The sequence below is a fragment of the Ammodytes marinus genome (genome assembly GCF_949987685.1).
Source record: "Ammodytes marinus genome assembly, chromosome: 7".
Taxonomy (NCBI): domain Eukaryota; kingdom Metazoa; phylum Chordata; class Actinopteri; order Uranoscopiformes; family Ammodytidae; genus Ammodytes; species Ammodytes marinus.
This window is the reverse complement of record NC_137211.1, coordinates 18019819-18040295: the sequence shown is the minus strand read 5'-3', so window position 1 is coordinate 18040295 and position 20477 is coordinate 18019819. Positions and strand designations below refer to the sequence as shown.

The 20477-nt window shown below is 38.6% G+C and overlaps 1 protein-coding gene across 2 annotated transcripts; it reads right to left on the bottom strand.

Annotated features, from left to right (window-relative positions):
- Positions 1-13284: 13284 nt before the first annotated feature.
- Positions 13285-19203, bottom strand: LOC307253051 (transcription cofactor vestigial-like protein 4). 2 transcript variants are annotated; one of them, XM_080030892.1, is made up of 6 exons: positions 19122-19203; positions 18455-18613; positions 17585-17747; positions 17135-17360; positions 16407-16521; positions 13285-15674 (listed from the first exon to the last, which is right to left on the bottom strand). In XM_080030892.1, the coding sequence occupies exons 2-6, from the start codon at positions 18534-18536 to the stop codon at positions 15475-15477; spliced, it is 786 nt and encodes a 261-aa protein (XP_079887018.1). In that variant the 5' UTR covers positions 18537-18613; positions 19122-19203; the 3' UTR covers positions 13285-15474. The 2 variants fall into 2 exon arrangements, with proteins under 2 accessions (XP_079887018.1, XP_079887017.1); XM_080030891.1 differs by having other exon boundaries at positions 19075-19173.
- Positions 19204-20477: the final 1274 nt, after the last annotated feature.

The window sequence follows — 20477 nt, the reverse complement described above, 5'->3', positions numbered from 1 at the left end:
ACAAAACAAAGAAACCCTCATGGAGCATGTAGGCAAAAGAGAACATTACAAAAGGACTTCCAATATTTGAATTGATTCACCTACCTCCAGGGGCAATACGTGATCAAAAAACAGAATTTCAAACCATGGTAAAAAAAAATTGCTTTTGGCAAACCAAGTCAATGATGTCCTATTGTTGGTTTTTCATTATGAAAACAATATCAAAGACTGTTAGTGTTGTCAAATACAACCGTAAAATCTGAATTGAAAAAATGTAACCATACTGTGTAATACTGTGAGAAAAGATAAAAACAGAGATATAGATTAGAGATTTGTTGAATATCTTCATGAATCAAGTAAATACTGTGTGAATATAGTAGATGAACTAGTGAACAAAATTGACATAGTTGAAGAGTGCAAGGGATGGCGTCAATTTTGTTGTGGATGTTTACTAAACCTCACACAGTCGTCTCTTTTCCAAACGTTGCACTCTGTGAGGTAAACTACAGGCCAACAAGGCAAAGCTCGAAGTAAGCACAATGCCAATAAGAAGTTCATGTTTAGGAGCTGTGGAGCAAACCAGTATTTGTTGCAAAAGATTTTGTGTGTGAGAGAGACTGTTATTTTTTCCTTCCTTTTTTCAGTAAAAAAAAAAGAGGGAAAACTTTTATGTGATCGAAGCATTTTTAGAATTATTTTTAGGATGTTTTATACTATATGTATTGTGATGGAGGACCAAAATCAACAGGCAGACAAAAGCAAAAACTATGCCATTTAGTGTTCGGTTGGCAAAGCACAGGGTACGAAGAAGTACAAAAAAAAGAAGAAGCACAGGGTTAGAAAAGTGATTTACAAACATCGACTATCCCTTAATGCCGACAGTCAATCCTGTTTACGTTTTGCATGCTTTCCTCAGGAACATTCTGAAATGTCTCCTGACAAATGAAAAAATAGATAAAAAAAAGACAGAAAAAAACAGAGAAGGCCTTAAGCCAATACACCAATTTCAGCGAAGCCATAGTCTGTTTACATGACTAGGCTGAACTACAAAATACAACTTTGTATGCTAGCACAAAAAAACCTGGACCAACTCTGTGTTTAAGTACAGTCATTATTTTTCCTTTGTGTGATGATCAATCATAGTTTGATCAGTATGTATTCAGCAATACATATGTAGATGTATAAGTGCAGGCCAGTAAGCAAGTGGTCTGTTTCTCTTTTTGTTTATGTTGTCTTTGCTTTACTAGTGAAAAGCACAAAGCTTTATTTTCCCCAGACTTTCACCATTGCGTGTGAGGACAATGTTAGTTTGCTTCTATGGCAGCTACTGTGAAAGGTATCTGGTCGAGCAGAACATGTTAACTTTGAAAAGCAAAACAACTGAGCGAAAATGTGAAATGGCCACAGTTCATGTCCTGTGAATTTTGTATAAAGTTACTCTACCACAGTTTTCTCTGGAACTTTGTTGTAAAACTGTACTGTGTAAAACATGTAACTGTGAATGTCTGTATTACATTGGAAGTTCTTGTCTAAATGTTGAAAAAAATGGAGTTGCTGTTTTCTGCAATAATATTTTGATCACAGAAGCTAAAGCACATATCTTACAGAAATATATGAAAAATGATGATGACAATGAAGATACTGACTATTATATTAAAAAATAGAAACTATGTCTAGTAAAAAATATTGTTTTGTATATTTTTAACTGTCTCACTGCCTAATGTAAAACATAATATAAACATGATATGTATCTAAATGGTGTCACATGATAAAGCACGATTGTTATGTTATACAAACAGAAAAAGACTGAAAAAATAAAGAATTATAGAAAATATAAATACAATACATGCCTGGCATATGTCCCTTACAGCATATGTGTTTTCGAGTAGTGAACCAGAACTGTAACCAGGAAATTAGGTCAACCCCACTATCATATCAAAAGATGTATACGCTGCGCTAAAGCCGCCTGTAGTAATTGGCTATTGTTCCCTCTTTGTAGATAAACCCTGTTGTCGTCCGTAGAGTATTCCTAGTCAATAGATATAGTAAACTGTGAGGCCAATATACGTACAAACCGGGATAAAGAAGTGTTGTATTGCTGGATTCATTCGTTGTTTAGTTAAATTGAGGCCAGTTGGAATGTGTAAAAATGGAGCAAAATCTCTCTTCAGTATTTTTGGTTGAAGATGACATCCAGCTTAACAATACTATGGGGGATAAAAAAAAAGGAACTACATATTATGGTAGAAAAACAAAATATTGAAAGTGAATGAGAGAAAAGTGTCTGAGGGCCATCCTTGTGGTTTATTTAGTGTCAGAAACACAAGCTGATAGAGAGGCCTCGGCAAGAAAAACATCACTACAGAACAGCTCCTGCCCCAGGGCCTGGCGTGCCCACCCGCCTCATCTCCCCAACCTCTTATGGCTGTGTGTGTTTGTGCCTGTATCTTCTCCCCCAACCTCCTGCAGTTGCTGTTTCCATTAGCTTTCAGTGTGATAAAAGAGATGGCACCAGCTGACACCACAACAATGACTCGCCATGGATAAAAGAATGAGATGTCCCCTCAAGTAGCTCGTGGCAAACTGTGTGTGTGTGTGTGTGTGTGTGTGTGTGTGTGTGTGTGTGTGTGTGTGTGTGTGTGTGTGTGTGTGTGTGTGTGTGTGTGTGTGTGTGTGTGTGTGTGTGTGTGTGTGTGTGTGTGTGTGTGTGTGTGAGTGAGAGAGAGAGAGAGAGAAGGCGAGCGAAAAGGGGGAGAGAGTGTTAGGAACAGAAAGCTATGTGTTTTTAGCGGACTGGGGTTTGAGAAATGACCATATTGGCAGCTCATATAAACCAGCCCATGATGGATGACCTATTTGACCTCCTTTATTCCCTGTTGTGTCATTTAGCATCATTACCTATGAAAACCACCAAGGCAACCCAAACTGATGTCTTGCGTCCACAATAGCCATATATCATCATTTCCGGCAGGGGTGGACAGGGGGAGGAAGCTCTTGATTAGTTGGGAGCTATCTGGCAGAACACAATTAGTCCATGGTTAGTCTAGGTTATAGGACCAGCAGTTTTTTCAGCAGAGATTGGTTACATTTTTGTTTAATAACCAATCATTTTATAAGAAAAGAAAACAGAAAAATGCTAAATATGTTTTTTGATTTTCTGCCAGAGAAGATGTACAAATAATTTTAATATTCACTTTCGTTTTCTTTTCTTTTGACCTCCCTGACCTATCAATTTATATGACCTGATTAGGAATCCGCTATATTGCTACTCATAGTGACATGTTTCGTCATCAAAAATGGTTTTATTTAGATACTAACAATATGATGAATGCTGTTGGAGAAAATGGGTACATAGTCACAAATTGTGATAGCTATGATGGCAGAAAGCCTTTGTCCTCCTACCTACATCAGCCTTTTTTCTGTGGCTGACCCTGAATCTGAGGGGTCACAGATTTCAGTGTTACACCCGCTCTTAGTGCTTGTATTTTTAGCTAATCAGCTATTCGGTTTCTTTTTTTTTCACCCCTTGTTGATCAGACAATTTTCTCTTATTCACCTCAATCACAAAATAAATGGAACCGCTCCCAAAGTCCGGGGAGTTTAATTTTGATTTATCATTATCATCTCATTGGCATCATCATCATCATTATTATCATGTGGATGATATGAAACCCAACGACTCCTGTAACTGTGATAAAGAAGCTTGTAAATAAACTTGACCATAAACTGATGCTGTACATTAACTGTGTGCATGCATCAGCAGTGTACAAGCTAATTGACATTATAGCATTAATTAATGTGACGCTATTTTAATTTTATTTCATGCAGAGTCTCTGGGCTTATCAGCTCCATTTTGTGGCCAGATCTGAGCACGGGGACATTGTTTGGTGTTTAGCATTTCTTGGCACTCTCTGTCGTGAGCCTATTTTTAAAGTTGAAAAATGCTTGCAGTGTGGCCGCAAGAGAGGACACTGAAGAAGCAAACTGGTGATCCATGATGCTTTCATGAAAGGATGACAGAACGCTACAGCTTATAAAACTCACACAGGCTTCAATGATTAATCCTCACAGCCCATTTAGAGCAAGAAAAGCTAATTCTGCTGTGAAGATGAAAAAGATGATAATTATGTTTATACTGTCTCTGTTTTGAACCCCAGTGCCAAAGGATTTTTATTTGTTTTTTTATAATCGAAACGCCCTATTGGGTTTAGGTTGTTGTGGGTCAGCGAACCTGCTTAATTTTTATGTGGATTTTGTGTGATCATTTGTAACATTATTTGGTTGCCCCAGACCTCTGTCTAAGGTACACTCGACCGAGAATTAAAAGCAAATACATTAATGAAAAACTAGTCTTTGCAGATGCATGAATCTACATATCAATGTAATCAGAGGATGTTGTGTGCATGGCTATTTACAGCAGAGGGGCTGAGAGGATGTCAAGCATGCAAAGCCTCTCTGCATATATGCTAATTGGGCTCCATTTTCCAATCTGAATATGAACCTTGCTGTGATGAACTCTTTTACCAAATCCCTATTAAGGAACTGAGGTGTATAATGCACACAAGCTGCACTACTGCTTGCATCAAACGTACGTGCAAGCTGGGTGAGATGTGAGATGAACGTGTACACTCTGGGACGTGAAATTGTGGATCTCCATTGATTTTGCTGTTTGATACTGTGTTCCTGTGACACAGCAAATATTGCAGTTATTTCAGGCAGCAAAGCCCAGGGGCACAGAGAACATACTATTTCTGTTAAGATTCTATATATTATGCCAATGAGTTCACACACATCGTATCATGCTTAGTGTAAGAATATATCTATGGGTTTAAATGAAATCAATTTACATTGAATTGTCCTCAATCCACCACGACTCTTTTGGCAGCTCATACACCTACAATCTCATTCATAAATTACGGAAATATTGGTCTGACATTTTAAGTGAAATTGAAAAAATATTTGGTATGGAATTAGAAATGGATCCAATGTGTTTGTTATTAGGTCTACCAAGTAGAATTATACCTTCTAAATCTGGCAAAAGATTATACCACATTCTAACTTTTGCTGCTAGAAAAAATATATTGTTACAGTGGATTAATGATAATAGCCCCTCTGTTAATGGCTGGTGGAAGATTTTACTGGAGTTGATTCCTTTAGAATATCTCACAAATATTATACATCACAAAGTGGACCAGTTCTACAAAATCTGGCAGCCCTATTTGAACTATCTTGGACCGGACCATTCTTTGATTATTGCACAAGGAGTTTCCTAAACCTGAACTTGTGAACAGTGACTTTTGATCGGCCTGAAATGTGAACTGTTTCCTGTGGCCTTAATTCAATCTCTGTTGACTTGAGCTGTACTTTGTATTTGTTTATTTGTTTTTGTTTGTTTGTAAGTATTGTTTGTATATTTGTGGTGCTTCTTTGTATTGTTTTTGTTGAAAATAAGAAAAGCCAATAAATATATTGTTAAAAAAAAAAAAAAAAAAAACCTACAATCTCATGTAGAAACCTGTGTACCCTTCTGGTGTCTAATGTAAATATGTTACTGTTTGAATCTCCCCTCTATATGGTACAGTGTCTCTGAATAATCTAAAAATGCAATATTTTTTTTCAGTCAAGTACTATTGCAACTGTAATTAAAAATGAATCTCTGTAATGGGTTGTGTGAAGTGAATTTAAAGTCACAGTGAAGAGGAAAATGTTTCGCTAATCAGGAGACTGTCCCCTGCTACTTTCAGTTTGCTGTAGCGCTTCTTGTCTTTTGTCACAGCTTATAACATCTCCCCAATGTGCCAGAGGCTTATGGGGGAGTCATTGTAGATTACTGCCTGGGTCAAATGCTGAATGCAAATCAGGCCGAGGAACAGGCGAAATGAAACGCTGGAAAAAAAGGAATCAGGCAGCAGGAAAAATCTCGGAAAGGAAGTTTATTTCCCCCTATTCTATACATTTGTAATATAGGCTTAGTATATATCTCAAATGTATGTTTGCATGTGTGTGTGTTTATATAGTGTTGTGTTTAAAATATTAAAAAAAATAAAAGAACACTTGAACATATATATTTCAACATTAATAGACTATTTTCAGAGCTGGTTAATTTTACAGGATCGAATAGCTCATGCCAAACGTGAGCCAAGGGGAGAAATTACACATGGTGAGCAAGACATGTTGCTCTGCCATAGATGTCACGCACAGTGGGTGCTCCGGATGATCTTGTGGCCCGATGTGAAGCTAGTGGGAGTAAGGGCTAGCTCTCCAGTGAAGCTCCTCTAATGGCTTCCTCCTGGATTCTCTGCCCAAAGGCTTCCAGGCCCTGTGCTCTTCTTAGAGCTGTGGGACTTTGATAATAGCTGACAAATGAAAAACTCTGCCGACATCAAATGGAGTTATTTGTTTCCCTACTCTTACAAAGAAAACGCCAACGGACGGAACGCACTCGGTGTTCCACTGAATTTCATTTCTTTGCAGCTAATCTCACTGGAACTTAACCCACAGCCGCTTTGTAGCATCACCTTCAAGCACCTCTGTGTGCGTGTGTGTATAAATTTGTAATTGCCAGAATAGATGCATCTTTGCGTCACTTTAAGTGTATGTGTGGATGAATTTTGTGTATTCGAATGTGTACATGTACTCCTGTTTAGTGTCAAGACAGGACTAGGCAGCTGCTCCAGGCACAGCTTTAGTAAAGACCCACACTCTAAATAAATTCTGTCAGATTACGCCAGGATACACTAAACACTGCACTCCTCAGGACGTTGGCTAAGTCTCCTCAGTTTATTACAGCTGGGAACTGAAAGCAAGTTGAAAGGTGAGGAACATGCGATTAAGAAACACATTGTATTTCAAATAAACAGATTGTAAATTGGAGCCTAGTACATATACTTGGTAATGGATTGTATGAATGGCTTGGTTGTTCTGACACAACACAAATGATGTATATGCATGGTAGGGAGAATCATCCTTCCTTTGTAGTTGTGTTTGCAAACATGTTGATTTGATTATTTTTGGCACATTGTTATATGCAAATGTGACCAAGTGACCTCTACACGTGCTTTGCATGCATCATCCGTACTGTTGCGTGACATTTTCACTCATGTGGTTATGCCTTTGACCGCACATTATGACTATGACAATAATAAGACACAGATATTTAAGCCGACCAACATGCATAAATAACCCCACCTCCCGCAAATACGATTTAGAATGAACAGAGGCAAACACACGAGACACGTACAGTGCTACGCTCTGGGAGACATTTCGGAGGCCTGTTAAGATACGGTTTACTCTTTCCGACACAAGGGGGAAAAAATACACAGGAGAAACTTATAGAAGCACTGTCATATGCAAACATGCTCATTCATTCTCTGTATGTCTCGCTTGCTTTCTTAAACAACTCTCTCACACACACAGATACACACACACAAACACACACACAAGATGATTAAGAGCTCCGAGGGCCTCCGGGCCCCACTTGGACTGGGACTGCAGTGAGTCATAACTGTGATGTGGTGCATGCCTTCCATTCTGATCTGTCAGAGAGGTTTGGGAACTTTGCTCACTGATGAGTGAGCCGGACCAGGCAGGGCCACAGCGGCCTGTCTACTCTGTCTTTCCTCCTCCTCGGCCACTCAGCTCTGACCCCTCCCTCTCCTGAGTTTATTAGTGACAGGTAAGCCGTCCAGAGAGCAGCTGGGGTCAATGAGGTCAGGCCAGGGCAAACAAACAGCTTCAATAAGACACACATGAATGAAAAGCATGTTCTGATATTTCATTATAAATCGTTCTAGATTTAACTCAATCATATTTCCTTATTCAGTGCTTATATCATGTATGTATTTCATAATATAAATAGTGAACTGATGTGAATTTTTTCCTTTTCTTTAACTTCCTCCTACGTATTCAGGCTCAAAAGCTCTCAATGGCTGTTCTTTCTTCAATCTTTAGCGTATTCCTCTTAATGCAGGTTAAAGGAAAAGATTCAATTAAAGTCGATATTCCATAAATGGCAAAGCGCTGTGCTGGGGTGAAGTTGCTGTGGTCTGTCAAACACATCCTCTGGCGGGGCCTAATGTGGCGTGTGACACGTCGCACCCTATCACTCTGCCTTACAGATGACCAGCTGCTTACGTATGCCGCGTGCACCACTGGATCCCAAACCAGACACTGTCAGGTGTGATAACAGTTTGAGCGCCAAACCCACTCTGAAGCCTTGCCCTCTCCCATTCCACCACAATTCGTTTGATGCTGCAGCTCCACAGCTCACGGTCTACTATGCAGAACTGCAAAGCATGTGCTGTGCCCTAAAGACACTTTTTTTCCTGGTTCACCTGCAAATTCCTCCTGGGCTGAGGGCCAGAGATAACCCAAATGCTGCAACACACCACTCCCTCAGACCACTGAACTACTCTCTCCATCATTGGGGGGGTTTAAAGAGATAAGGACTGCTGCTGATCCCAGCTCTGAGGAAGGAATCAAATACTCTAGCCGAGGTTCTCTGTGGGAATACTAGACAATGATGCATTTTGTACATATAACCTACTTGCACCAAATATAATTTATTTGATTATTGCGCACCACTGTACCACAGCTAAACCAGTTTGTCCTTCTCTAAAGGATGTATTCTCTCAAAATTGCACACTAAAGGCTCAGCTTTTCTTTTTTTATCCATTCTTACGTCATTTGCGCCCCTTGGTCCTGAAATTTGCTGCCTACATTTGGCATTGGAGGTAAATGTTCCCCACAGCACAAACTCATTATTTCAATACTCACAAGGCTGTGGACAGGCCTGGCCTCTCTGACAGCGTTTGATGCCCTTTTTTTCCTCGCTCTCTTTATCAGTGTCACCATTTCTTACACTTGATGGAGACACATTTGGGGGGGGGGGGGGGGGGGGGGGGGATGTCTTTTTCTATTAATTTAATTTGATCAGGCTACCTGCCTCTGTGGGAGCATGCTAGGTGGAACATTTTGTTGCAATAGGTTACTTGTAACAGTGACAATCATTATTCCTTGTTCACACAGACGTAAACAATTAATTATTCAAAATGTTGAGTGGAAACCCTTCCACAATAACGATATCATAATTGCATCTGTTTTTTAAGTTTTTTTCCCCATAATGTGAAATAGGCATGCCCCCCGAGGATAAAATGTTAATGCCACAATTCATTAAATATTTTTGTAGGTTTATTTTCTCCATTGAATAAAATCGGTCTCTGCCAGCAACGTTTTTTCTTTCTTCTGGCAGGGTTAAAGTTGACAACACCGCATTTGCATGTACCAAAGTAAATGAATGAGGTGTGAGATCTCTGTGCCTGGAGCATCTTTGTCGCGTCTTACCTATCTGCTCTCACCAGGTTGGCCATTTTTTTTCTCCAGGGATCCTCTGATCATTTCCCATTTGCTCTGTTTGATTTGCAACATGAAGGGGAATGCTGAAACACATAATAATCCAGTTTACTACTGTACAGTCTCTCCGGGTACGGAAGTCTGATAAAACAATGTGCTGCTGGAAGTGAAGAAAAATCAGCAAGGAGCAATTTTTCTGTGCTGGATTGTTCTCTTTGATCTGGAGTGCAGTGAAAGGAGGGCATTATGTAACGTCTTCAGCACACACATGGCCGACTGTGTGACTGCCAAACACAAGGGGTAGGGGAGGTGATGGTGGTGGTAGGGAGTTGCTGTGGCAAAGGGGGCAGTGGGAGGGGGAGGTGGGCCAGACGCTAGAGGATAGAGATAGGGCCATGGAAGGCAGTAAGTAGTACATTGATATGAGAGGAGAAATACTGCTGCTCATATTGGTGTTGGGTCACTTTCCTTATTAAGGCTGTTCAGCCAAGCAGCTGTAATGTAGGCCCTAACAAGCCTCATAATGAGACATGAGAATGCCCCTTAGTAATAGTTTGAACATGTATCTGCTGCTCAGTGCCCGAAACCCACTGTCTCAACACACATCCTTTTTCCGCCTGTTAAGAGAGGAAATTTGGATAATTACATGGGATCCTGATCTCGTAGGAAAACATATGGTCTCTAGCTAATAAGCTTGCTAAGAAATTATTGGCCCCATCATTTGTATGTCCTAATTGGAAACAATTCATAATCTTGAAGGAACAACAAAATGGTAGCACAGTCATGCTATTGTGTAGCAGATGGCCCTCTTAATCAATCATTTACAAATCAATCAATAATATATAAAAGAATGTAATCAAAGCCAACTGTAACAGTTAGAAATCACTGGCTAGTGTCGAGCACCATACGGCAGGCCAAATGTGCACGGCAAAAGAGGTCAAAGATGGAGCTGAGACAGCATGCAACAAAGAGGGGAATGCAAAGGAGAAATGTATTAATAGGATCCTGCCAAATCAATGTAACATGCACGCCACACAAGTGGGCCTTATCGAGGAGGAGCTGTCATAACTGACGGAAGGAGGAAGTGAGGAAAGGGCAAAGAGCGATCAGTAGAGTGTGTGCAGCTGAAAACTGATGTTGAGGTGGCCTGACAGACTCTGTTTCTGTTCATTGCAAGACTGTTATCCAGAGTGACCATGTTGTCTTCCCGTCCCTCTACAAAGGTTATGCCATTGCCAGCAGTCCACGACACAAAGAATGAGCTACAATTGCAGGGAGCCAGAGAGATGCTCATCAGGTCAGTTTTAAAGCATGCAGAAGGCAATCCATACCACATTCAAGAGTCATTTATGGGTAAATCAATGTTGGATTCTAATACTTCCCGTCCTGTTTGCGACCTATTGTGAGGCTGTGGCTGCATTTTAGAGATGACGTGCTTGGTAATCGGGTGTGTTGTGCTGTCAGCTCAGGGTGCATGATCTTGCCAGCATGACTCAAGTCTGCCCGTGAGCTGCTTCCTGTGCCTGTGCATCTACTCCAGTTGTGCTTGTATGATCTATTTTAGATTCCTTTGCCCAAGGATGTGTGTGCATCCTTGCAGCAGAGAGCCACAGAAAAAGAAAAAAGAGGGGGAATAGATAATGTTCAAATAATCTACAGACAATCATGCAAATTCCCCAGACGTTGTTCACTCGGGGAATGCTGTAGATAGGGATGCAGCCTTGCATTCTATTCAGGCTACAACCCATTTCCAATCATGCAAACGAAGGAATGAGATCTCTATCAGCTACCTATACAGGCTAACATGTATATGTGAGCCAACGCTGAGCAACACTGTTTTTCCAATTGATTCTGTAGTCAAATAAGGCAATTATCCAATTGGATAAATTCAACCCCAGAGTTTCCAGAGTACAAGTATTTTCATTGGTCTACTCCTTAAATATAACAGAGTGCAAAATGGAGAAGACAGGGTTCAACAAGTGAGTGTCTTGACCGTGTCTGAAAGTAGCAGAGTCCATCAAGTCCATCCTGTTAGAGCAATAACACGAGGCAGCGACTGAAAGAGCAGTCCTCCATCACAGGCACAGATGTCATGTTCCTGGAGACCACGGCGATTTTGGTGTTACCATGATGTGCCCTCTAGATTTAGACACTGATCTCATGTCAGCCACCAATGAAACCCAATATCTGTGAGTGTGTGAGAGTTTGATGATCTGCTAATTTTTCCTTTTATTTCTTTTCTTTTGCACAAGCAGGAAAATGTGGATCCCTCTCCATAATCCCACAAGAGCAGGGTTCCTTGGAAGGCATGGTGCAGCAAAAAGCAGGGGGCATTGTGGTTGGTGAATGGCTGGGTCTAATCTCATGGAGGCAGTGGTCTGTTGGAGGGGCTTTTGAGATGATTTGAGCCCGAGGGGTGAGAGCACCAACAACCAAAAAGAGGTCCAAAAAGGATCCTCTTTTTAGTTTAAAGGTTTGCTTCATGAATGGTGCTCAGCAAATTCAAATTAGCCTAACTGAAGTGGAGGTATAATAATTTCCATTTCCATTCAGCTTCTTTAAGGATTCTATTTATAGCTCCAAATTTAACAATGGATATGCTAATCTGGCACAATGTTTCCAATACATATCCAATCCAATATATCTACAATGAAATTTCCAAAAAGATCCTATGCAACGGTCTGTGATCTGGAGCCCTATCGGGTAATATTTACAATGCATTCGGCTATCAGCATGAAAGTGTTTTACCTGTAGACCCTTTTGACATGCAAAGTACATTTTCACATTACTAACAGACACATTGGAGAAATGCTGCAACCATATCAATCTTTGCAGAATGATGGTGCATATGTTTGTTTGATCTCCAGGGAATAGAGAATTTAGTGGGGGTGTCCGTAGAGTGGTTTAACACCGCCATCTGTTGGCAGTGAAAGAGAAGTCAGCTAATTTATGATCTAACCACAACATGGACGATAATTATCATACAATTTTCTTATTATCCTATTTCCGTTATTATTATTATTAGATATTGTGGAGGATTAAATGCTTAAATCTGAATCAAACAATCCTCATCAATGATTCATGAATCTAAATCTACCATTTTCTCACAAAAGCAATAGATATGTCCAGCATCATCCAGTCTTTATTACAATGACCCCATGTCAGCCAAACAAAATCTATCGTGTATTTAGAAGAAATAGAAAGACAAAGACATTACATAGTAAAAAGCTTTGAGACTAAGGTTTCAACAGGATTTTGGATAAAATAAATAACTACAGCAAAATGCAACTCTGTGTTTGTGTAACCAAAAAAAAAGGTTAAAATAGTTAAATAGTGACAAGACAGACATCATAAGGCTTATCCAGGGAGAAACAAACATTGGGCATTATCAGGAATAAACAAAGATCTGGAGTCTACAGAAATAGAAACATCTAAGGAATATAAAAAAAGGAAAATAGCTCAATGGCTAATCAGTTGATGAATTTTGTAGCCATGGCAGCACTTGCCCAAGGAAAACAGAATGAGCTGTTACTCCCGATTACTTGGTTCAAAAAGGAGTGCTCTTTTCAGTGTAACCACCTAATTTTGACTCAAGTGTCTGCAACATCAAAGCTGCAACAAAGACGTCTATGTAGAGTTACCAATACAGCAGTACTAATTATTTGAACAGCCTACCCTTCACAATTCAGAAATGACCTGTTTTGCCCAAAGGTTCTTGAAGAGGGAACCCTAACCCTTCACATTTTATCACCAGCAATCAAACAAATTAGCCTATATCGGAATGAACAATGAAACAAAATACGTTGAGCTATGCTACTCCACTTAACCAACCATGACTTTCTATATAATCTTCACTTAAAATGCAGGTCACAAGCCTTCATTTTCAAACTGGAAAAAGGCTTGTGATGTGGGTAAAAATTAATAAAATAAATAAATGGATGACAAGCAATATGAAAAAGTTTATTTTTTTTATTTGGAAGAAATTAAGTACAAAAGAGTGGCATTTTCTTCCAGAGAAATAAGGAAAAAAGTGAACAAGTGTTTTTTTTCTATGTGGATGAAACCTGGAGCCGGTCCTTACTGCAAACAATCTTTAAAATACAGGTAGTCTAAATATAGAAATAAAATGATGGACTTAAACCCCAAACTGAAAAACCTACTTGTGTCAAACAAGCAGATTCCATGAGAATCCCTAAATTCCACTATGGTACACACAGAAAGCTAAAACTCTTTAAACTTTTAGTACAGAACTTTTTCTGACGCTGCAACAAGAGAGTCTTTGATCAAAAGACTGTTGTGTTCCTGCACTTATTCATCCATCTGACAATTGTGTGAAAATAATAAGCTTTTAGAAAGAATAGAATAAAAAAAGCATGGTTAGAAGATAATGAACATCCATGCTACATATGGGTACACTACTCCAAATAGAAACAAAATACCTATGATCATTCCGCGCGGCACAATGATAGTCTTATAAGAGTAAAATAAAATATAAAGACAGAATAGTGTATGTAACAATTTGAAAACTAACGAATATTAATACAAATGTATGTTTTCACAGACAGTTAATTGACAAACAAATCTGAATTTACAATACTTCAGTGTTGACAAAATCCGTCACGCTATTTTAAGTAGAGAATTTCATGAGGGTGAAAAATTAATTTTAACAAATCTGCAAAAAGAAACGAAAAAACATTTGTAACTCCTGAATACCTTTCCTCCACATCACAATTAATCATTTTGCAGCTCATACCATGGCATTACCTTGCTTAAAAAAAACTAAGCTGTACTTGCTAAACACACTGAATTGACTGATAAATGACAGTCATGGGAATGTTGATGCCTACTAGTGAATTAGGAACATCCATATTGCATGTGCAAAATCCACTGCTTTGTCAATGATGTACTGGAGGCATCCTCTGTTGTTCTCATTGGAAAGAAACAAATTCTGTTTTCACTGTGTTTTGCCAAAACTCAATATGAATCTATTGACGTGTTCAGAATAAATAAAGCCACTGCTTATAGACTTTGCTACAGAAGGTCCGATTTATCTGTATTCAGTCGTGTATAAAGCTGTAACATCCAGCTCCACAGAATAACAAAGCGATATAGCCTTTTAAACTGCATTCAGACAACCTTGCCAGAGGCTGTGATTTGTAGATGGATGTTAAGATATACACCTATATATAGTAATGAAAACCAGATACAAAAAAATATATTGAGTACAACTGTACCAGCAGTGAGTATTTCTAAAATGTTACAGATAAAAAATAAATTCTGAGTAAATATATAGTATAGAAGAAGGTTTGTAATAGAAACCAGCTATTTGAAACATGCTTTCTAGTTAGACACAACTACTATGATTGATATTAGTCTACTAAGTAATCAGCCACAGTGAGCATATAGACAGGACACTAAAAGTATGTAGTTAACAGTGGACAAGTCCAGTTCAGGATCAGAAAGAAGACTAGTGTAGTGTCTTCAGATAGATGGGGAGGGGACCAGAGCCTTAATTGCATAATTGTCACATTTATCAAAACGCAAGACAATTGTCACAATATTCAAAACACAAGACACTTTTTTGTTTCAACTGTAATAGGTAAACTGCTACCTTAACATTCAGAAACATTATATCGCAGAAGAGACCTGGCAGTCCTTTTCAAGTATTTAAGATCAAAAGCAGTGTGATTTTAGGATGAAAATAATAAAGACCAAATCTATGGCTTATATATTGATGGGAAAGGCAGATCATTTCTTTGGCTATCCAGGCAAGTTAAAGGCAGATAAGCAGGACATGAGCCCATGCCAACCACTTTGTGAATCCCATTACCAATGCAAAATAAAATCTATAATTGTACAGTTTTCAAAACTAACATTGTTAACCCAACTATGCAATATTTACTTTTTTTATTTTTAAATACAGACTTTTATTTGAATTTTATTTTAGAGTATAACTCTGAGCCGAGTGTTGTAATAAATGGTTGACCATGAGGTCCACAAGGGAACAGCCTGTGTGAGCACCATATGTCTTAACATTGTTCTTGGCTAAGGGAAGTTTGATGCTTGGCAAGAATGACAGTGGACAATATCCACTCTCAAATGCAAACACTAAGGAAGTGATTGTAATGTTTACTGCCCTTTCATTCATGGATCTTCCTCTGGGGTTTGACGACCCCCACCTTTTGCCTTGATTTGGAGCCAGGCGTCTCCCAGCGCCTTGGCAAAGTGGTCGTCCACTGAACCAGTGATGGACACCGAGTTGGAAACATCCTCTGCTTCTTTGTAGTTTTTTCCAAGGCTGCGGCGGAAGTGCTCCTCAATCACAGGATCGCTCACTGTGTTAGCTAAAATAACATTAAATGCAGAGGAAGAAAACCAAAAAATGGTTATTACCACGCATGTAATGAATAAAAACATTAAAATATAATATAGTTACATATTAGTGGGGCTAGAGTGCAAATTACACTGTTCTCAACCGGAGAATGATCAATTTCAAACAATGAGGGAAAAAGGAAAAAATGCTACCTTAGTTTCACCCGAATACAGCCAGATAATATCAGAAATGAACTGATTCATATCAACTTATAAGTAAAAGAACAGACTTCGTCTTCCAGACAAAGGTAAAAAATCACGTATATTCAAGTGTGACACTGGAGGTATATTGTTGGTGCCATAATACAATTATTTCTTGGTGTTTGATCTTTGGGAGTATTAACACCTCCAGCTGAGAGAATACATCCAATTTGGGCATGTTGAGACCTCGACCAGTAACTGATTAACATTTTAGTCAATTCACCCAACCTAGCTCTCACTGGGGTGTTGCAAATGGGGATCCTAATAAATCAAATCAAAAACCTAATTGAAGTGTCCTGTCTGTAACTGATTCGAGAAAAGTATACAAAAAAGTATAAATATCATGTATTGTACAAAAACATTGAGAAGCATTACATTACACTTTTGTCACACAAACACAACAGATGCAATAAACTAACAGAACCTATAGCCTGATATTGTCACACATTTTTAAATTTACTTTTAGGAATATGTTGGCACTTTGAAAACATTAAAAGGCTCACCATTGGTCTTCCTCTGATCAATAGGTGGGCTGGGTGAGCAACCATTCATGTGGCAGTGTGAAAGGTTACAATTGCGGCTGCTCGCAGGGGCACAGATAATAACAGAGGGCCGATTCTATAGGTGGAAAAAATACAAACAATCAACTATGAAGAGATTGGTACAGCCTTAATCTTTGTCCTCCAGAGATTTGACACAAATACAACACATTTTTACACATTGTTCCAGAATTTCAATAATAAATTGTGTAAAAGTCTCAAAAAAGGTAAATTTATTGTTCCACTTTAACTGAAAAATGTAGAATCGATGAATATGCAAATATAGATATTAATATCTCCAACATATATAAGGAACAGAGAAGAGAAGTATAGGAATGTGAAGACAAATCTTCTTTTTTTATAGTAGGAGTTAAACAAAAAGGAAAGAAACTCCAAGGGAAACAGTAACACCTTTTTGTGTGGAGGCTATCTTTCAGCATCTGCACAATTGGTTGTCTTTTTGTGTAAGAACACTACAGTATTTTCTATTACGCTACATTTTTACAGACTGCTCCTTTTAAGGAAGTTATAGCACTCTTGTGGCCATGAAAACACAAAAAGTATACATTTGTCTTTACTTTATGATTCTAAACAAAGATCATGTATCTATTTATTGAATCTCATATTTTATCAACACACATAAAGTGTAGTGCTATATTGCTCTAGACACAAAGTGTTACTAGTTGACATACCTGCTGCCGCTCTGCAGTACCACTCAAGACAGATCTCTCTCTACCACCAACTCCAATGTCGTGGCTACTTTTGGTCAGAGCCAGAGGCTGGTCTACAGCATAGCCAGAGAGGGAACTATACAGGTGGTTCCCATGGAGACCGTTGGAGGAGGAAGTAATGTGCTCCACAGGAGATTGACTGAGGCTCCAGTGCTCATTACGGTTGTCTCCAGCAGAGGGACGGGCCCTTGAAAAATAATGTACATATCAAACATATACAAGCCACAACTTAACCTTTTCAGAGACAATTCCTACATCAGCTGTCATGGTAAGTAAGCAGCCTAGCTTCGGTTTTGATATATTTTCAAATTATTTCAGAGATTATATGCATGATTTCCCGCTTGTAGATTTTGTTGTGCAGATTAAAAGTGGATACTGATGTATGCTTTAATTTTGAAAATAGGAACTTACAGCTGAGTGGCAAACAATCTGCTCATTTTAGTCATGTGGTCATCATCACAGTTGATTCTGTCGTCCATTTGTTCTTCGCCATACTTCCGTTTGCTTGGGCAGTGAGGAGAAGGCACTGTCATGTTGGACATCGCAGTGGGCAGGGAGGGCGACCTGGACTCATCTGTAGGAAAGAAATTGGCAGTAAAAATAATCTAATTAAATCTGTCAAAGTATTTAATTCCATCTTGCACATACATTACTATAACAATGTGTTGATGTCAATGCAAGAAGCATTTCGAAAGAAAAAAAAATAGTTGCTGCCATTAAATTGAAACATTGAAAAATGGATAAAATCATTCTCGTGTATAAGACATTTTAAGAATTTTTAAAGATTGATTTAATACATTTTAATACAAATGAAGGCCTTATTTTTTTAGATGAATGAACTCAAGGCCTTTTAAGATTTTTTCAAGAAATCAATGTAAGAATTAAGTAGAAAGCACTAAAGCAGTTCAATTGAGTGCATTTAACTTAGTTTGATAGCCTTGGCCTGATAATTTTTGCTGAAATTCCAAATACGAAAAGATGAGGACATTGTTCGGTCTTCAGAATTGAATTGATTTCTGAAGGTAACTTTAATCGAAAAGTCACTTTAACTGAGGAAATGGTGTCTACAAAACACAACCATATACACTTTCCTCTAAGGACATTCGCTGTCAAAATCAGTGTTAACTTTATTTCTGAGATTTCTTGGGGGTTCTAAAGAGTTTTGCTTGGCTCTAGTAAAGTCGCAAACCAAAACATTTGATTTATGTTTATAATAAGAAAACCCGCAACGTGTTTGTTCAAGTTAAATACAAAGTATAAACACATAACAGATTTACTTACCTTCGTAGTGCAGTCTCCCAATGTTATTGTTCATTTTGTCCAGGAACTGAGCGTTCAACAGGTCCATTCTAGTGAATAGCATTTACACGAACGGACTAGTTGCCAACATCGATGTTAGCAAGATACACCAGCGAAGGCAACAAAAAAAGTATAAATATCCTAAAAAAAAAGACAGAAATAGTTGGCAAAACAGATAGGTAACGAGTATTAAAACTTGCCACTCATTTGAAGCAATTAAATTGAAATAGCTAGCGCTTTCCTGGAGTTAGTAGTTAGCTGGCTAATTAGCATATAGGTTAGCAGCAGCGCCCTTTGCTACAAACTCAGCTAAAAGCTACAAAGATAGGCTAGCTATAGCTTGTTTAAATAGTTATTGTAACACACAAGTTCACATGCTTTAACAGAAGCTCGATAAGATTTTAGTTGAGGGAACTAGCACACTAGCTAGTCAACGTTATCTACGTTGTAAATGACACAAGCTAACTGTATCCATTAATAGCTAGTCCTCAACTTTGTAGTTAGCTACTTCACAAGTTACCGATTTAAAGAGCAAAACCGAATACACATAACTAGTCCGTCACAATTAACCGTCCGGTTACGTTTAGTGAGTTTATGCCTACCAACAAAACTTCATAGTAGCGTAACGTCAACGTTTAATCCTACTCACTCATCGACAAAATTTGCTTTACAGCCACAACATCACCACGGCGAGCACAGCTTGCCTCTGCCCTGCGTTCACGCACTTTCCCACAGCAGCAGCCTGTAAACAAAAGAGTGGTGCGCGGCCCCAGCGGAGACCAGGCGAACAGGGTTACAGCATCTGGCCAAGGTGGAAAGGTAAGCCTTTTATCTGTATTCTGTATCGAAATATGGAGGTATGCCTATCAACAACACTCAGTTCAATTTACAGAAGCAGAACACTACTTAAGCAAATTATTGATGTAGCCTAATGCTAATTTAATTAACTTAATATTGATTTAATGCTACCATGAAAAAAAGTTAACACCACCTCCTGCCAGACAATGCATGTGTTTCTGTTGTTGCTGTTACTGTTTTTATTTGTTAGTTTTCGTTTGTTAGTTTTTTTTGTTTTTGTTTTTTTTCTAAGTAAGCCTACATTAGATAAAGCAGCTACTAGGATTTCAGTAATTGGGTTCATAATTTGTTGGCATGCTGATGCTATGCAATGTCTATTGCGTAGAGTTAGACAGGATAATCTACAACAATCCCTGTGGTCAGTGTTATATGAACGTCATGAACTCGTTCATATTTGGGGTGAACGTGAACTGAAAGTATGTATTTCTGAAATTCTGCCTGATGAACATTATTGCGAACGCGTTCATTCTGGCGTTTGTGAACGGCGCTCTTACAGTCGTTCAACCGTTCATCGAGTTCCATAGAAAACATTGCTAAAAGACAGCGTAAACAGGCCTTAAATAGCCTATATGTAGCGGAAAAACACCCAATCTGGCAACACCTGCCACCACAGTGTCGCGCCGCAGCTGCGTCATCAAAATGCGAAACACCGCGGCAAAATAAATAAATAAATTAATGCAGCAGCACTTACTCAAACCATGGACCTAGCCTCAGGCTCTACCTCTTCTTCGTATGATTATTACCTACCTCAGATTGTGTTTGTGTTAATAGTTATGTCAACACATCTTCTTGACTTTGTTGTTAACAGTACACTGCAGTTTAAAATGGTCTCCTTGAGGGTTTTACTATTTTAAATTGTAGGCTAGAACCTGCCTGGTATATTTTTCTAGTATTGCTTTCTTTGAATGAAATTTCATGTGAATTGTTTCAAGGTTTGGAAAATTATAAAAATGGAAACACATTTTCAACCGTTTTTGTTTGAATATTTCTTCATTAAAAAGACCATTCAAACAGCAACTTTTTCCTCATGTTTTTGAGAATATACTGTAGGGGTAAAAGCTGCAGCTGTCTTCTAGTGTGGACTGAATGTTATTGAAATAATTTCTGTCTTTGGTTCTATATGGTAGTGGCTATTATTTAGAAAATA